This window comes from Callorhinchus milii, unplaced genomic scaffold, assembly GCF_018977255.1.
Source record: "Callorhinchus milii isolate IMCB2004 unplaced genomic scaffold, IMCB_Cmil_1.0 Scaffold25, whole genome shotgun sequence".
Lineage (NCBI taxonomy): Eukaryota > Metazoa > Chordata > Chondrichthyes > Chimaeriformes > Callorhinchidae > Callorhinchus > Callorhinchus milii.
This window is the reverse complement of record NW_024704766.1, coordinates 1375542-1391725: the sequence shown is the minus strand read 5'-3', so window position 1 is coordinate 1391725 and position 16184 is coordinate 1375542. Positions and strand designations below refer to the sequence as shown.

The 16184-nt window shown below is 42.6% G+C and overlaps 1 protein-coding gene across 1 annotated transcript in view; it reads right to left on the bottom strand.

The window, feature by feature from the left end:
• LOC103180278 (opioid-binding protein/cell adhesion molecule homolog) overlaps window positions 1-15132 on the bottom strand; it is a 546144-nt gene extending 531012 nt beyond the window's left edge. The window contains exon 1 of the mRNA XM_042343963.1: window positions 15094-15132. Within this exon, the coding sequence (XP_042199897.1) occupies window positions 15094-15127 (34 nt within the window). The 5' untranslated portion in view covers window positions 15128-15132. The remainder of the gene's footprint in view (window positions 1-15093) is intronic.
• Window positions 15133-16184: the final 1052 nt, after the last annotated feature.

The following is a 16184-nucleotide window of genomic DNA, read 5'->3' as shown; positions in this document are numbered from 1 at the left end:
AATTGGAAGAATTGTTATTTGGGTTTTTATTGTGATCGAGATTAGATCACGAACGAGTGTCTGCACTCTACATAATGTAGGTGTCAGCTCGACTACATTGATAGCACTCGTGTTTGAGTTAGAAGGTTGCGAGTTGAAGTCCCAAATCATAGCGTAGAGCGAGCTGACATTCCAGGCTGATACTGCGGTGCAGTTATGGGTAAGTGCTGATTATCTTTGGGATGAGACATTAAACCCAGGTCCCGTCTGCCTGCTTCTAGTGGAAGTTAAACCATTCAAATAGCAAAGGGAGTTTCTCCCGAGACTTGCATGCAAACCTACACTTGACAACACTTACCTGTGCAGGGCTGTGATGTTCTAAGCACTACATCAAATGCAAAGATTATATTACTGTATACCAAATCTGCCGAGGCCTTGTTCACTCAAGTGGTTAGCGAGTTTCTCCAATAGACAATAATCCCTCAAAAAAAAGTGGTCACTCACTGTACGACTGTTTGTTCGATACTGCTGAGCACAATTGGCTGATGCATTTGGCCCACAAAATATACAGTCAAATCACTTTATTTAATTTGTTTTTAAGGGCTTATTAACCCTGGAAAGCGATCCACCAATCGGCTAACAAGCGGATTCCTACCTATTGCTAGGTAAACACAGGCGTATGGAAACGTGCCTAAGGTCTTCTTGCTGGTGAGCCGAGTGCTCTAATCCCTACTCTGCAGGATTGCAAGTAGACCTAATGCCTTGGTTCATCCTAAGGTATCTCTCTGGACTTACAATATCACTAGACTATGGGAAAAAGTAAATTGGAGACAAAGTGGTCTCTCAGGCAAAGGCTGGGTGCGATTGAAGAGTTCATATTCCTCTGCAGCCTAAATATAGCAGAAGATATACTCTCTCTGAATACTCGGGTGTAGAGTTAGTAACAAAATGCACTAAACAGGACTTTGATTCTGAAGCGACAAGTCATTTTGACACTTATATTACACTCATAAAACTTACTGCACAAAATGCACAGAGAGGAGAATGCAGCTTTTTAGTGATTGCCTGGTAATATTTTATTTCTAAAGCATGTACTCTATAATGAAATAAAAGCTGGAAATAGCCTTTCAGATTACACTTTACTAAACAACCCACATTATAAAGCAATTGTGGTGGGCTGTGTGCCATGCAATAGAATCGAGAGAGATTAAAAAGCGCCTGTCAAAGTAATACCTCTGAAACTACCAGTCATATTGTTTTAAACCTTCCACTTAAATTCAACCATTAGTTGTGTTCGGGAAATTGAAAACGCCATTTAAAAATGCATGCAAACGTGCCAGAAGGCATTAACTCCTTGAGATACTGTTTATCACACTCTTGTGCAACCAATTCTATATGTTTAGGCCCATTAGGAAAACCCACTTGTAGTGATTTGCTTGGAGCTCTTGAGCCTTGAGAGAAGACCCACTCAGCAGCAATCATCAAGGGGTAACAATTAAGGGTAATAATCCCTCCCCTAAAAAATAAATACAATAATAATTTGGTCACTCAATCCATGACTGTTTGTGGGACAAAGTTGTGCGCAATTGGCTGCCGTGTTTCACCCACAAAATCGTTCAGTCATTACACTTTAGAGTATATTCTGTGAAGCGCTTTGAAACTTGATTAGGCACTATATCAAATGCAAGGGATATTATTATTGTTATTAACAGACTGAAAAAATAAACCAAGAACAATACTTTTGGATGCACCGAGACATTAGAACAAGAGGTTCTGGGTTTAGAGTTGTAAATTTCAGGTCAGACACCAGGAAGTTTTTCTTTACGCAGAGTGTAATTAATGACAGGAACAGCGTTGCCGGGAAGGGTAGTTGAGGCCGGGCCACTGGGATTCATTTGAAAAGCAGCTCGATGCTGTGACGGGGAGGTCGGTAGATTGAATTTTCTGAAGGGATGAGATCAGATGTCTTCTTCACCCAAAACCAATCTTGTGATAAGCCCAACTCTGGTCAAAGCGATGTTCCCACGATTGTCAACGCTGCTCGGAATCTAGGTCGCATCTTCAGGGCATTTGAAGAAAAGTCAAAGCAAGTTACCGTAACGCACGCACTCAGTGTCAGCGTAGTTGTAGTGCAAGATCACAAGAGAGGTTTCGATTAAGAAGACCTTGCAGCCCACTCGATCTCATCCTTCAACAATACCCAGCCTACCTCCCTCCCACTGTGGCATTGAGCTGTGTTGTTTAATCCAATATAATTTATATCAATGCAGCACCTTTCATGTTAGAAAACAGCACGTCTCAAAATGCTTTTCAATGCTTTTGAGGCATTTAAGTTCAGTATTCTGGCCTCAACCACCCTTCCTGGTAACCTAACCTGATCTGCTTGTTAATTATCCTCTCGCTGTGCTTTGTTTTAGACATCTTTTCTCTGACATTCAAGAGGTCGGGAGTTCTCAGAATAGAGAGAGAGAGAAAATAAAAAGAGAAGCAGGTTTATTTTTCTCCCTCTTCCAAATAACATTCTCTGTAAAACTCGTTAAAGTCTGTCAACCACTTGAGACCGCCAACGCTAGTGAAACACGATCTACTATCATCACCTGAACGAAACCGAAGCAGGCTGCAGAACCGTTCACAGCTGGAGATGGAAACAAAATGGGTGAGTGCTGCAATACCCTTTAATAATAATAATAATACTTGCATTTGATATAGCGCCTTATCACATCGATGAGATGTCTCAAAGGGCTTCACCGAATATATTATGAAGTCGATTGACTATTTTATGGGCAAAATGCAACAGCCAACTGCACACAGAAGTGTCCCACAGATGCTTGTGGAATGAGTGTCCCAATTTTTTTTTGAGGGATTTTTATCCCTGAAAAGCAATCCGCCTGCCAATGAACTAACAACCGGGTTCCTACTTACTGCGAGGTAAACAGACGCGTGAGCGGAGTAAGGAAACTTACCAAAGGTTTTGCCCCGCCCGGGAATTGAATCCGGGTCCTCTTGTTTGCGAAGTAAGTGCTCTAACACACTGCAAGACTCCACAGAATACGTAAGCACATTCAACGAGATGCTGTGCTGGATTAATTGCCAGCAAATCGCAGTCCACAACACCCAGAGGAATTAAACTTTCACAAAAGGTCACAGGGGAGAGAAAGCCTTTTTTCCCCCCCGTTAGTTCAGGGAATTGCTATCAACCTTCCTTAATAAAAGATTTGGCTTTTAATATCTCACTTTATTTGGGTAGCAAAAAAACACTCCACGCTCCACTGGGAGTTCATATTGCAGGCAAACCATTAGTTCTGGTTATGAAGTTATTAAATGAATAAATTCAATAATTGTTCAATTAAATCGTATTAGATGGTTTGCAGTTCAACGCAAGATGCATAAGCCAGCACATTTAAAAGCATTTAAACTAATCCATATGCAATAGTTCTCTTTGGGTCCTGCATCATCAAGCACGTCCAGGTAGTCAAAAGTTATTGGACTGACAAGATTTGCATTAAATGTCTGTAAATCACCAAACATGACTGACAGCTATTGAGGACATTTGTTGAGGAAAAAAATACACATCAGCACATCCTTCCTTAGAGTGATTAGACCTCGACAAAGGTTAAAGCATCAGCTCCGAGCTCCAAATGGAAGATTGAAGGCTTGGATTTCAGATGCCAAGCAAAGGAGACGGATACAAAAATGACTTAAAATGGAAGCCATCGGGTGATTCATACAATTATTAACCACCGTGTTGCAAGATGCACGTCATCCACACAACCAAAAATTTAGTTATAAATATCCAATACCAATAATAGCCAACAAAATATACAGTCAATTCACTTTGCAGTATATTCTGTGAAGTGCTTCGAGACAGCTCGACGACGTGATAAGGCGCTGTATCAAATGGAAGGATTATTATTAATACAATAATTGCATTTACACAGAGCCTTGTCTTGCTCCAAAAAGTAGGTCGGAGGATTTTACTGCAAAGCATAGTGACTGTTTTTCCAATGCCCTACAAATAACCTCAAAGTGATTTGGCGGTTATTTGTAGGGAGGGGAAGGTGGGGAGAGAGAGGGAGAGACTCCTCTTTTTGAATAGCGTCATGGGATCATTAACATCTACCTGAACAGGCAGACGGGACCTCATCAGAAAGACGGCACTTCTGACACAGCAGCGCTCCCCCCCAGGTTTAGATTTGAATGTCGGCCTCGATACCGAGCTAACAGATTGTGGTTTGAGCCCACAACCTTCCGACTCAGAATCGAGAGCGTTATCGACTGAGCCGGTTCGCCAGCCCGTGAGGTTCCGGAGTAATGCGACATCAAGCGAAGTTTTAACAAAATTAAAAATGAACTATGGGCATAAATGTAAGATCGCCAACAAATAATAAGCAAAAGGAGAAAGGTTGTAATTCTTTTTTTTCTTTCTTTTACACGGACACGCACTGGCCAGCGAAAAGTGATAGCTGACGCACAATCCATTAAAGCAGTTGAAAGGGAATTCAGCAAATGAATAGAAAAAAATATTAAAGGTCGTGGGGGGAGCGTAGCAGGGGAAACAACTGGATGGTATTTTCAGAGAGACAGCACAAGCACAATGTCCTCCTGTGTCTATTGTTGTCTCATTGAGAAATAAGCATAAATATCTGCAAATACCCTGAATTTTTTTTATAGCAACGCTCACAAGAAATAGGATGGCAAGATTGGACATTTTACCGATAAAACTCTCTCGTCAATCTGGCAATTTGAAGTGGTTACGCAGATGTTTTTTTCATCAACGCCATACTTGAGGAGTATTCAAACCAGACAAAGTTCCCTAACCCACCTACACTTTCCCTGCGTCTGGAACGGAATGTGCACTCTCTCCATCTCCCGTGAGTAATGAGTGAAAAGCGCTATATCAAATGCAAGGATTACTATTATTATTATCCTGCTTACCTAATCCCAAAGTATATGGGATCCAAGTTAGCAAAATAGAAAGGGTGTGAGTTGCAGTAACTGCTGAAGTCTAACCAGCGAAAACCACAGAGCTTGCCTTTGAGAGCACTGTTTTGCAAGCTTTCCCGCTAGGACCGCCTTACCCGTTACGGCTTTGGCTTGGAGGGTTAACAGGAGCGTCATGGGAGGAATCCCGGTTCCCGACTGCTGGTACCTTGGTCAACAGAATAAACAGAAGCCACATTTGTTTTCAATTTCAGCACATCCATTTCGAGGGCAGCTCCTGTTCATTGATCGATCGTTTGGCCCAGATCGACTTTCATCACAGCAATCCCACGGAATAAAGCCAGTCAGCATCTCCAATCACAAAACATTAGATTCTGCTCGAACGTTGCTGTCTGGGTCAGCGATATAGACCCATAACAACTTTGAAATGCAAAACACTTTGTAGCTGCGAGGTTAATGGGCAAACTGGAACGCTACTAAATGTTGATTGGAATTTCCTTTCAACTGGTTACATACACCAATCCAAGCAGACATTGCTGTGCGCAAATTGTCTGCCACCTTCGCCTACGAGACACAAGGTCACTACACTTTACAGTAAAATCTTGTGGAGCACTTTAAGATGTCCCCCGCCCACACACTCGGTCATAGAAAGGCGCTGTATTAAACGCAACGGTTTATCAAATGCGAGTCCTTGTCCTCAGTTGCGAGTTGGATCTTCATTTCAAAGTAAACATCCTGTACATGCAACGGATTGAAACTGACAGGAGCTTTCTTGTTGAAATCTCATCCTTTATCGTGAGCGCAGGGTGAGGGCAGAACATGTTCCTCTCAGATGCAGAGCTTTTAGATGTAGGTTGCGTGGAGGCTGTAACACTGAAAACATGAAGATTTATGATTAAGATACAATGGTAAATGAACCCGCTGTCTCTCCCATTGGGTCCTGGAGCCGGTCCAATGGCAGGAATGAGAAAACTGTGCGGCAAGGTAGAACACTTTTATTTTTCGAAGTTCCTTTTCTTTAAAAATCTTCTAAAATATTTAGCAGCCAGAGAGAGAGAGAAAAAAAATGATTCATCTCCCTTCGCTCCCATTCATCATTAGTTCCCTAGCCAAGCATCCAGGCTGTTGGAAAACAATCTTGGATCTAGAGAATGAGTATCAGCCACAGTAAAGGATCCATGTTAGAATCCGATCAAGAAGGGAAAGCTGAGGTGAATGAACTCAGCATTTCCGAGCGATTATCTCTAATAATACTTGCATTTAACGTAGCGCCTTATCTCGTCCCAAAGCACTTCACAGAATATGCTGTAAAGTGAACTGACTGTATATTTTTGGGGCCAAACATGGCAGCCAATGTGCACAGCAGCATCCCATAAACAGTCACGGATTGAGTGACCCCATTTTTTTGGGGGGGGTGGGGGATTACCCTGGAAAGTGACCCACCAATCAATCACACTTTGTTCCTATTCACTGCTAGGTAAACAGAGGCATGTTGAGTATGGAAAGTTGCCCAAGGTAGAATAGCTCTGTCGACACAGAACATTCAGTCCACCCATACAGTGCTCGCCTTCTCTCCCGTGGGAGAACAGAACAGCCGCAAACCCAAGTACTTGCTATTCTGTGTCTAATAAAACTCAGAGTTTTGCCAGGTTTGTAATTACACAACCGATAAATCCCACCCACAGGTTCCACAAAGAGCCGACAACAGACAGAGTCCAACAACAACATCGACTTGCATTTATTTATACAGCACCCCTCACAGAGAGTAGCGTCCCAGAGCGCTTGATAGTGGAGGAGCACAGCATGGAGACGGGGGGGGGGGTGGGAAAGGAAATGACTGTATGCCGGGCACAGAGGAAGGTCTTCAGGCGTTACCTGAAGATGAGGAAGGATGGGGCAAGGTGAAGGGTTTGAGGGAGAATGTCCCAGTGTTTCGGGGCGTAGTGGCTGAAGGCTCGGCCACTGATGGTGGAACGGAGGACACGAGGGACAAGCAGGAGGCCGGAGCCAGTTGAACGGAGGTAGCGGGTCGTGAGTTGGGGGATAAGCAGGTCGGAGAGGTAGGGAGTTGGCAGAACACGAAGGGATTGTGAAGAGGTATTCAATCTAATAAACCAATAAACTACAGTGCTGTATTTGAGGTGTCAGCCTGGCTCAGATTGGTCACATTTCCCACCTCAGAGTCAGCAGTTATGCTTCAAGCCCCACATTGGGATTTTGAGCTCATGGTTTAGGCGATGCTCCAGTGTAGTGCTGGAGAAGCGTTGCATTCTTGGAGGTGCCGTCCTTCATATTGATCATTAAACTGCAGTCCCGTTCGCCCGTTCAGGTAGACGTTAAAGATCCCGCGGCGCTATTTGAAAAGAGAAGGGAGTTTCTCTCTCCTGGTGTCCTGACCGACAATCCCCCAGATAGAATTGGGCTCTCACTTCATGGCAGTTTGCGAGACATTGCTGTACACAAATTAACCGCTGAGTTTCGCCTACAAATACACAGCCAAGACATGACAGTAATATCCCTTGAACAGAACAGCTTCCTAATATGAAAAGTGCTATATCAACTCAAATTATTATGTATTTATAAAAATATTACCTATGCAAATAATAACTCTAACAGCATTACCTTTAATATTGCATCCACAGAGGCACACAGACTGAAAGCACTTCACAATTAATTGCGGTAAAGAGTGAACTGATTGCCTATTTGTAGGTAAATACCACAGTTAATTTCGCACTGCAGGTCTTGCAAAGAGTCATGAAGTGAATGATCAATTGATCTGAAAGACTGTTGGCCAAGACACCAGAAGAAAATCCCTTTTTCTTTTCAAATAGTCATGGGATCTTTAGTGTCTGTCTGAACAGGCAGACGAGACCTCAGCTTTAACGTCTCAACCAAAAGACAGCACCACCGATATGTTTCCTTCATATTGCGCTAGAGTACCATCTTAGACTGGCAGTTCAAAGCCCATTTCCCCCACCCAACCAAAGTCCACGTTTCAAGGTTATTTGTGGGGTGTCCTGCGTGCAAATTGGCTGCCGTGTCCATCTACAAATATATGAACAGCTTCTCATCTTCTCAGCACCGGGGTTTCAGCAAACAACTAAACTGTGCGTAAAAAAAGGTTCACCATCAAAGAGATTCCATTCAACTCGGGTTCTCTTTCCATTAAGAAGATGCAGTCATTCACAACACACGCGCACCATCAAAGAAAAGGAACATTGATGGATGGAAATGGAAAACAAGAGAGATTTATAGATAGGGACATGTATTTACACTGCAGAAGAGTTGCAAAAAATGTGCAAACGTGAGATTACAGATTCAGAGGCTTTTCCGGCTCAGGCAAACAGGTCACAGATCAGCAAAGCTTCTCTCTGGGAAAAGTGGATTTGACTAAAATACCTGGCGCTTGATCTTTTTCCTTTTCAGGTCCAAGAGTCTCAAACCTCTCCACACAACAAGTTACTTTGAAGTCCAGTGATTATTCAGAGAACAGCTGAGTAAAGAGACTAGGATGATCAATCCATCTTCGCTGATCTCGGTCATAGTATCATTTGGGGGCTATAATTGGCCCGATCACCCTTGGGTAAATCACCAAAGAACACCCCTCTCTCCAATTTGAATAACCAGCTGGCACTTACCTTGTTCCAAACGCTCTGGGACGTTTTGAGATAAAACACGGGCACGTTAACAATACTTGCCATTGATTTAAAGTTGAAAACATCAATACGTCTCAAAGTGGCTCCACAGAATTTTTCCTGTAAGCGACTGTGTACTTGCAGTTGGACACAGCAAATGATTGGTAGGCAGCAATGTCCCGCAAACAGAGAAGAAGTGAATGACCAACTTAATCTGGTCTCCCCCACCCAACCACCTGCTCCTAGTTTATGAGCTAAATTAGTCAACGAGAAGCTTGATCCTGCAGCTCTCAATCAGAGGCATGCAATGTGAGAGTGCTGAACCAGGTTGACACCAATACTGTAAGCGTGCATTTGGTCAGCTGGGTGTGGCGCTCCATCACTGTGCTTATTAAAGATTATTCAAACTTGACAAGAGTTGCGCACACACATGGAAAGTCTCGTGTCTGGCCCGGAATGCTCACTCTCCCTGGAAGGAAGACACATAGCACACGAATGAGAAGTGACTTTTTAAAAAAAAATACATTTAAAGCCCAGAAGAAATATGCGCGAAGTCAACGGGCAATAAAAAACTATCGTCGGCAGAAGGTACACATCAACATCCCTCTCACGATTCTCTCTGCTCCTTCCTATATCCCTCGCTCCTCTCAGAAACATAACTCTTTCTCTTAATACTCTGTAGTCACAGAGGCAGCTTTTGTCTGTTTAGATGTTAACTGCTGCCTTGGAACTGCTCCAAAAAGGAATTTATGACAGAACAAGTGTTGGAGCAGAAAATCTCAACCTGTTTTATACCGGGTTATGGATCCAGTCCTTGCCTGAACCTGGCAATCAGTTGTTTCATAGCATACTTCCTCCAGGATGGAGAACGTTACAGCGCAGACACAGGCCATTCGGCCCAACTTAACTTTGCTGGTGTTCATACCCCACATAAGGCTCCGCATTTCACCTACAAAATAAACAACTATTCCACTTTGCAGTCTATCCTATACAGCCCATGAAGCGCTTTCAGACGTCTGAACAAAGTGATAAGGCACTATATCAACTGTAATTATTAACTATTATTTGATACGACTTGTGCAAGTTACACATAACTCATACTTTGCATAAGTCACATTAAATGGTTGGTACCAACCGATACAACTTACGTGAGGTTTACTGTGTGAGCACTCGAGTGCCCAGTCTATGGTCTGGTTAGCAAATGTAATATTTCTTTTTGCGTTACCAAAGAATAAGTTCACTCAGGGGAAAAAGAGAGATCAGAGGAACCAGCGAGTGAGAAAACCCCCAAAAAGTGATGAATGTTGTTATAAAACTTGCTCGTGTGAATCACTGTTCCATTGAACTCACCTATTTTTGCTTGTCGGCAAGACGTTTTACTGGGGCAAAATCCAATGATCCACTACAGTGTAATCCCTGGAAAGTACAGTAATCCATTAGGTTCCCCAGTATAAAAAAAGACCAGTATACAAGCTACTAATGCTTTGCTCCTGCTCACAACTGGGTGTATAGCACACATTTCTGGAAAATCAAATTATGCCTTAACTTTGTGACTCCCAGGGACAAAGCACTGTGGAGATAACATACAGGAATCCCATATTACAGTTGCTTCAGGTCAGCCGATCCCTTTACACTCACAGAAAACCGGAGCTCATTGCACTGTTCCTAAAGAGTTTGGGTCCCATTGCTTTTATGGAGTTCTGTAGTGTAGTGGTTAGAGCACTTGTCTCGCAAGTGAGAGGACCCGGGTTCTATCTCCAGGTGGGGAGAAACCTTAGGCAAATTTCCTTACGTGTGATTTCTGATTATAGCAATAAGTAGGAACCCGGTTGTTAGTCGGTTGTGTTAGAAGTGCGAGGAGTAAGGAAACTTGCCGAAGCTTTCGCCCTTATACACAAGGGATAAGTACGGAGTAATTGATTTAAAAAAACACACAGGAAAACTCGTTTGAAGGGCAACTGTTTCTAAATCAGAATTTGCTCTTTTCTTACTTGTATAAGGGATCATGTTCAGAGTGTTAACCTAACCTTTTCTCTCGAATTTTGATTGCCTTGCTGTCTATTCTCAACCCCTGATTCAAGCTTCCCAGTCCCCTGATTCAGCTTTCCAACACTCAGTCTATCTCCACTAATTAGGGAAAGCACATTGCATCGTTTAGCATGCATCGAAAACACTTGCCAATAATTTTCCCTTTCCATCCATTTTCCTGCAATGGCAACTTGCCCATGAGTGCTGAATAAATAACCCGGTGTCACTCAATTGGTCATTTCCTGAATGAATCATTAACTTGAGGTCCTGTTCTGCCACTCTTCTGGTGAACGCCATGACACTATTTGGAAAGAGAAAGTAAGGAGTTCCTCTTGGCGTCCAGTCCAACTATCCTTCAGATCAAATCAGTCATTCAGCTCCTGACTGGGGGGGGGTTGGAAAGTCAGACCAGTCACTGGGGGCAGGGAGTCATCCCATTCAGCTCCTGTTAACGCTGCAAGGTTTTTGCTTCAACCACTGCTTCCAGCAACGGGTACCACATTCTCACCACCCTCTGCGTGAAGAAGTCCCTCCTAAACTCCCCATCAGGTCTACAAGTGGTTGCCTTATGCTTTCGCCCTCTTGGTTTATGTCTCACTAAGACGTGGAAACATCCATCAAAATCCATCCATATTCTTAAACACCTTGAGCAGATGCTCTCTCAATCGTGTGTTTGATCAGCTATAACAATCTATGTAACATCTCAGAATAAAAGTGACTGAGGTCAGTGACCCCTTCACGAGCTGAATGACAACTCAACAGTACAGGAAACACTCACAAGTATATCTGTGGATTAACATCTAACCAAACAGAATCACTTATTTGAGTCCAATACAGAATAAGTCATGTGGAATCAATGGATTCATTGACTCAATACTTTCTATCACATTGCTGTTGATGACAAAGCTTTAATGGTAGGAGTTATGAAGATTTCAGCCCAAACTAAACCATTCTGCCCTCTGTAGGAGGAATAATACTGAGGAATGGAACAGTTACAGATATTGTCTCGATTGAACATTGATGCGATTCTTGATTTAGTTGCACTTTGAAACCAGATTTTTTTTATTAAAAAAAACTAATTAAGAAGTCATCTCCTTCCTAATAAACAATACTATACACACAAAATGTTGCGCTCTTTCACGTGGAATATCAGAGTGTTAAAACCAAATAAAACACTTGGAGGAAAACACAAGTGATTTTGGAGCGAGGCTGATTGCTTCATTTGCAGCAAACTCTCACATTAGCGGCAATTAGAGACCATCAAGATTCAACATGTTAAAAGTTCAATTAAAAACTCAGCAATTTAAGATAATGTTCAACGTTTCCAATTCTCCTTTTATTTTGTTTTTATGTAATAAAATAGAAAATACCAATTAACTTGGTGTTCTTCCTACGCAGGAAGTAATAAAAGATCGACATCATAATTTTTGTGGATGTGCAATAATAATTCTGGGTGTCACACAAACATCAGTAGAAATAGAGCAGTGAACTCCAGGTTGAGACCTTCACTGTATACACTGAGCCACATACTATCCAGAATAAACCTATATTTACTAACCACCCCATGACAATGTCTAAAGATAGACTTAACCTCATTTCACAGTGTTTGGTTCAATGTCTTGCTACAATGTGGAGGAAATGGATAATTAACAGATATCAATGAAACATGTTATAGTATATATGTAGAGAGAGAGAACAGATAAATATCATTTATTTGAGTGCATATTAGCTGCACCTGGTGATGGATACATGATTTATTATATACAACAGATATAATGCAATACAAATTTACATTTATAATTATGAATTGCTCAACTTGAAATAAAGTCTGTCACATTTTGATACCGATAAAATGGATTGCAATTGAAAATTTATCGATGCAATTCAAATATTAAAAAAAATACTGGTAAGCATGGAAGAGCTTTGGGCTCCAAAGTTGCCTACTGATTCCAAATTCGAGTCGACAGGCAAAGCGCTCTCACCATAAATCCACAAGGGCAGTGACATCATTTATTCTACCTCACAGACTCATTGAGCAAACAACAGAAACATCTGTAGATCAATAACACAGAAAAGAAACCCCTCTAAACCAAATGTAAGTGAAAATTCCACTAAACGAAACACCATTTCATAGCATCCGAGCATCTTACAGCACAGAAGGAAGCCATTCAGCCCATCAGGCCTGTGCCGATAAATGATAGAGCTATCCATCTAGTCCCACTGTTACCCCATAGGCCTTGCAAATTTATTTCCTTTTCAAGTACCTATCCAATTACCTTTTGATAGCTCCTATCAAATCTGCTTCCACCAACCTTTCAGGCAGTGTATTCCAGACCGCAACAACTCGCAGTGTGTAAAAAAAAATTCTCCTCGTTTCCCCCTCTGGTTCTTTTGCCAATTATCGCCAGTCTGTGTCCTCTGGTTACCCGCCCACCAGAGGAAACAGCTTCTCCCTATCCACTCGATCAAAAATCCTCAGCATTTTGAAACAAACCAATTGATCCAAACTTTAGCAGCTCAAGTAATAACCCATCGGATACTCTTCAGATATCAGACAGGCAGTGGGAAAGTGAGCTTTCACTAACTGGTAGCATGTAATTACTTCACAATACAATTCAGTTGCATTTAACTGACTGACTGACTGACGCCACCCTGTTCCAATCATGTCTGTTGGCTTTGAGTGACCCAATGTGGGTTGAAGGCAATTTCCCCCATCCATTTTATTGCAATTGCCTGCAATTACAACAGTTTGCAACATGATAGCCCCTGCCTGTGGTGCAGCAAATCTCCTGCAAGGTTAAAGCATCTTACATCAACGTTTTGCCTCTTGCATTGAAGGAAAAAATGCACACATTTCAGGTGACAAATAAAATCTTTGCAATGGGAATCGAAAGCAAGTGAGCTCCAGCTTGGGCTGGTCAAGAGATGGGTGCTGAATAGACAGTTCCTGTGGTGGGTTAAGATTCACAGCAGCTGTTGACATGTTTTAATGATTAAAATCATCAGCAGCACTGATTATTTACCTATAAATCAATGTGATTGTCTCATCAAACATCCCCCAAACACTGCAACCGCCCAAACCAATATAGCTGAGCCCTTAGAATTCACAGTTCACCTGTATTTCACTCCCCCCCAAAAAAGCATAAAAAAACACACACTCAAATAAATCAGGTTTAGTTTAGCAATTAAACTAATTGTTGGGGATTAGCCAGAGAGGGGTTTGCAATAATCCTGTATACATTGCACATTTAAGTGGATCAAAATCCTGGGTTTTTTTTAAAAAAAGGGGGGGAAAGCATCTAAACTTGATCACATACACACACACACACCGCTGTCTGTGTGTATGGCACAGAACAGATAAACTTAAAGCGTTGAAGGTGAAATACACAATGCATCTGAAGGTCTGTGTTAACAGTCAGCAAACGTAAGAGGGCAGTTGTCCCTTTAACTATTACACAGCAGATAAAGTTGGCTCAGAAACAGTCCCCCCCCCACCCCTCCTGCACTAAAACAAGCCATTCAGCTCAAGTCTGCAGTGTAAGGATTGTGCATAAGGGACAGAGGGAGAGAGAGAGGGGCAATGATTGTGTGTGTAAGTGATGGGTAGAGGGAGAGGGGGAGTGTGTGTCAGAGGGAGGAGGGATGCTCTGTGTGTCTGTGTGTGATGGAGGGATGTGCAGTAAAAGGATGCATTAAGTACTCTCTGGTTTCAATACATTTTCCCCACAACCACAAAATCCTGCAACCTCGCCCCCTGACTCAGTGCACCTCCTCTCACCCACTCCCCATTGACAGTCCAGTTTTATGTCAGAGAGGGGGTGGAGGGGGGGAATTGCATTTGGACAGTTTAAAAAAAAAACGAATGCAGCTTTAATACAGCTATGCTCATTCCCAGCTGGATATCACAGGGTGGGGTGGGGTGGGCAGGAGGGAGGAAAGAGGAAAGAAAGGTCATCAAATAAAAAAAAAGTTTACCACTTCGAAAGAAAACCCCCAAATGCGCACTTTAACGACTTGTGGGTCCCACCGCAACCCCCAATATTCACCCAAACAGCCAATTCGATGCGTTGAACCAACACCAGAATAATGCAACGTATAAAAAAAAATGCTCAGTTGAAGCCAATGGATTTGTGCCTCTCACTCCAGATCTCCTCCAAGGTTAAATAAAGCCATTCAACATCAACCTTTTTTTTTTTGCCATTCAAAACAGAAGGGAGAAAAATAAATCCACACATTATTTCTCAGTCGCAATATCCCATCGAACAGCAGGAAATTGCACAGCATTGGAATGAGTTTTTTTTTGGGGAAAAAAAAAGGAAAGCAATGCTACAGACAAATGACACTGATTTGCAACATGCATTTTAGAAGCCCTGAGAGTTATTGCTCAATGCAAGTTGGATCCAATTTGCTACGTGTCAACACATATCAAGCGAGCTCTCTGATCCATTCTGGGTGAATTAAAACGCATCAGTTTATTTAACAGCGATTCATTCATTCACTCCTTCAGTACCTTGTGAGAGCAGCAGCAATGCCATTGCCACCATGGAGATCCAACAGACTGAAATGTGCATTTTCCCTCTTTTTTTTTATTATTAATGTTTTTTTTTCCTTCCCTAGACTTGCTGTGGAGTGACCTCGAAGCGTAAAAATCCAGCAGATTCAATGAGAGAGAGAGAGAGAGAGAGAGCCAGAGATACAGTCTGAACAAGCTCACACAGGCTAGTGAGTGCATAAGCATCCAATTCACGTCCACCCCTTCCACCCACTCTATCTCATTGGGTTACTACAAGATAGACACTCTCTCCCTTCCACTCACAACCACATTGCTGCCTTCATCCCCTCTGATTGGTGCCTGTGTTTAAAGTCCTGTTTCCCTGATCTTCCCTGACAATCTTCCAGAGCCAACATTTTGCAATCATTGGAATGAGGAAATTGGTTCTTCGGACAGGATTTCTTTGCCTGCTCGGGTGGATGTCAAAGATCCCTTGGCGCTGTTCGAAAAGAGAAGGGTTTTTTTTTCTCTCTCTCTCTTAGTGTCCCGCCCGACCATCCCCCCCCACCGCCCACCACCCCCCAAATAAAATTGGTCACTCGCTCCACGAAGTGTTTGTGGGATTTCGCCGCACGCAAATTGGCCACTGCATTTGCCCAGAAATACACAGTCACCACACTTTACAGTAAAATCCTGCTGGGCACTTTGAGATGTCCGCGATAATGCACCGTATCAAATGCAAGGATTATATTTGCACATGATAGTAATGATAATAATAATAATCCTTCCACTTGATATGACGGCTTTTCGTGTCGTTCAGACGTCTCAAAGCGTTTTCCCAGAATACACCGTAAAGTGAATTGACCGTATACTTTGTGGGCGGAACACGGCAGCCAATTGCGCACAGCAGCGTCCCACAAACAGGGACTTGAGTGACGAAATTTTGTTTTTCGAGGGATTATTACCCCCGGCAAACGATCCGCCAATCGACTAACAACCAAGTTCTGACTTACTGCTCGGTACAAAGAGGTGTGTGGAATAGGGAAAGGTTTTGTTTGGGCCGGGGAATCGAAACCCAAAGTCCTCTCGCTTGCCAGGCGAGTGTTCCA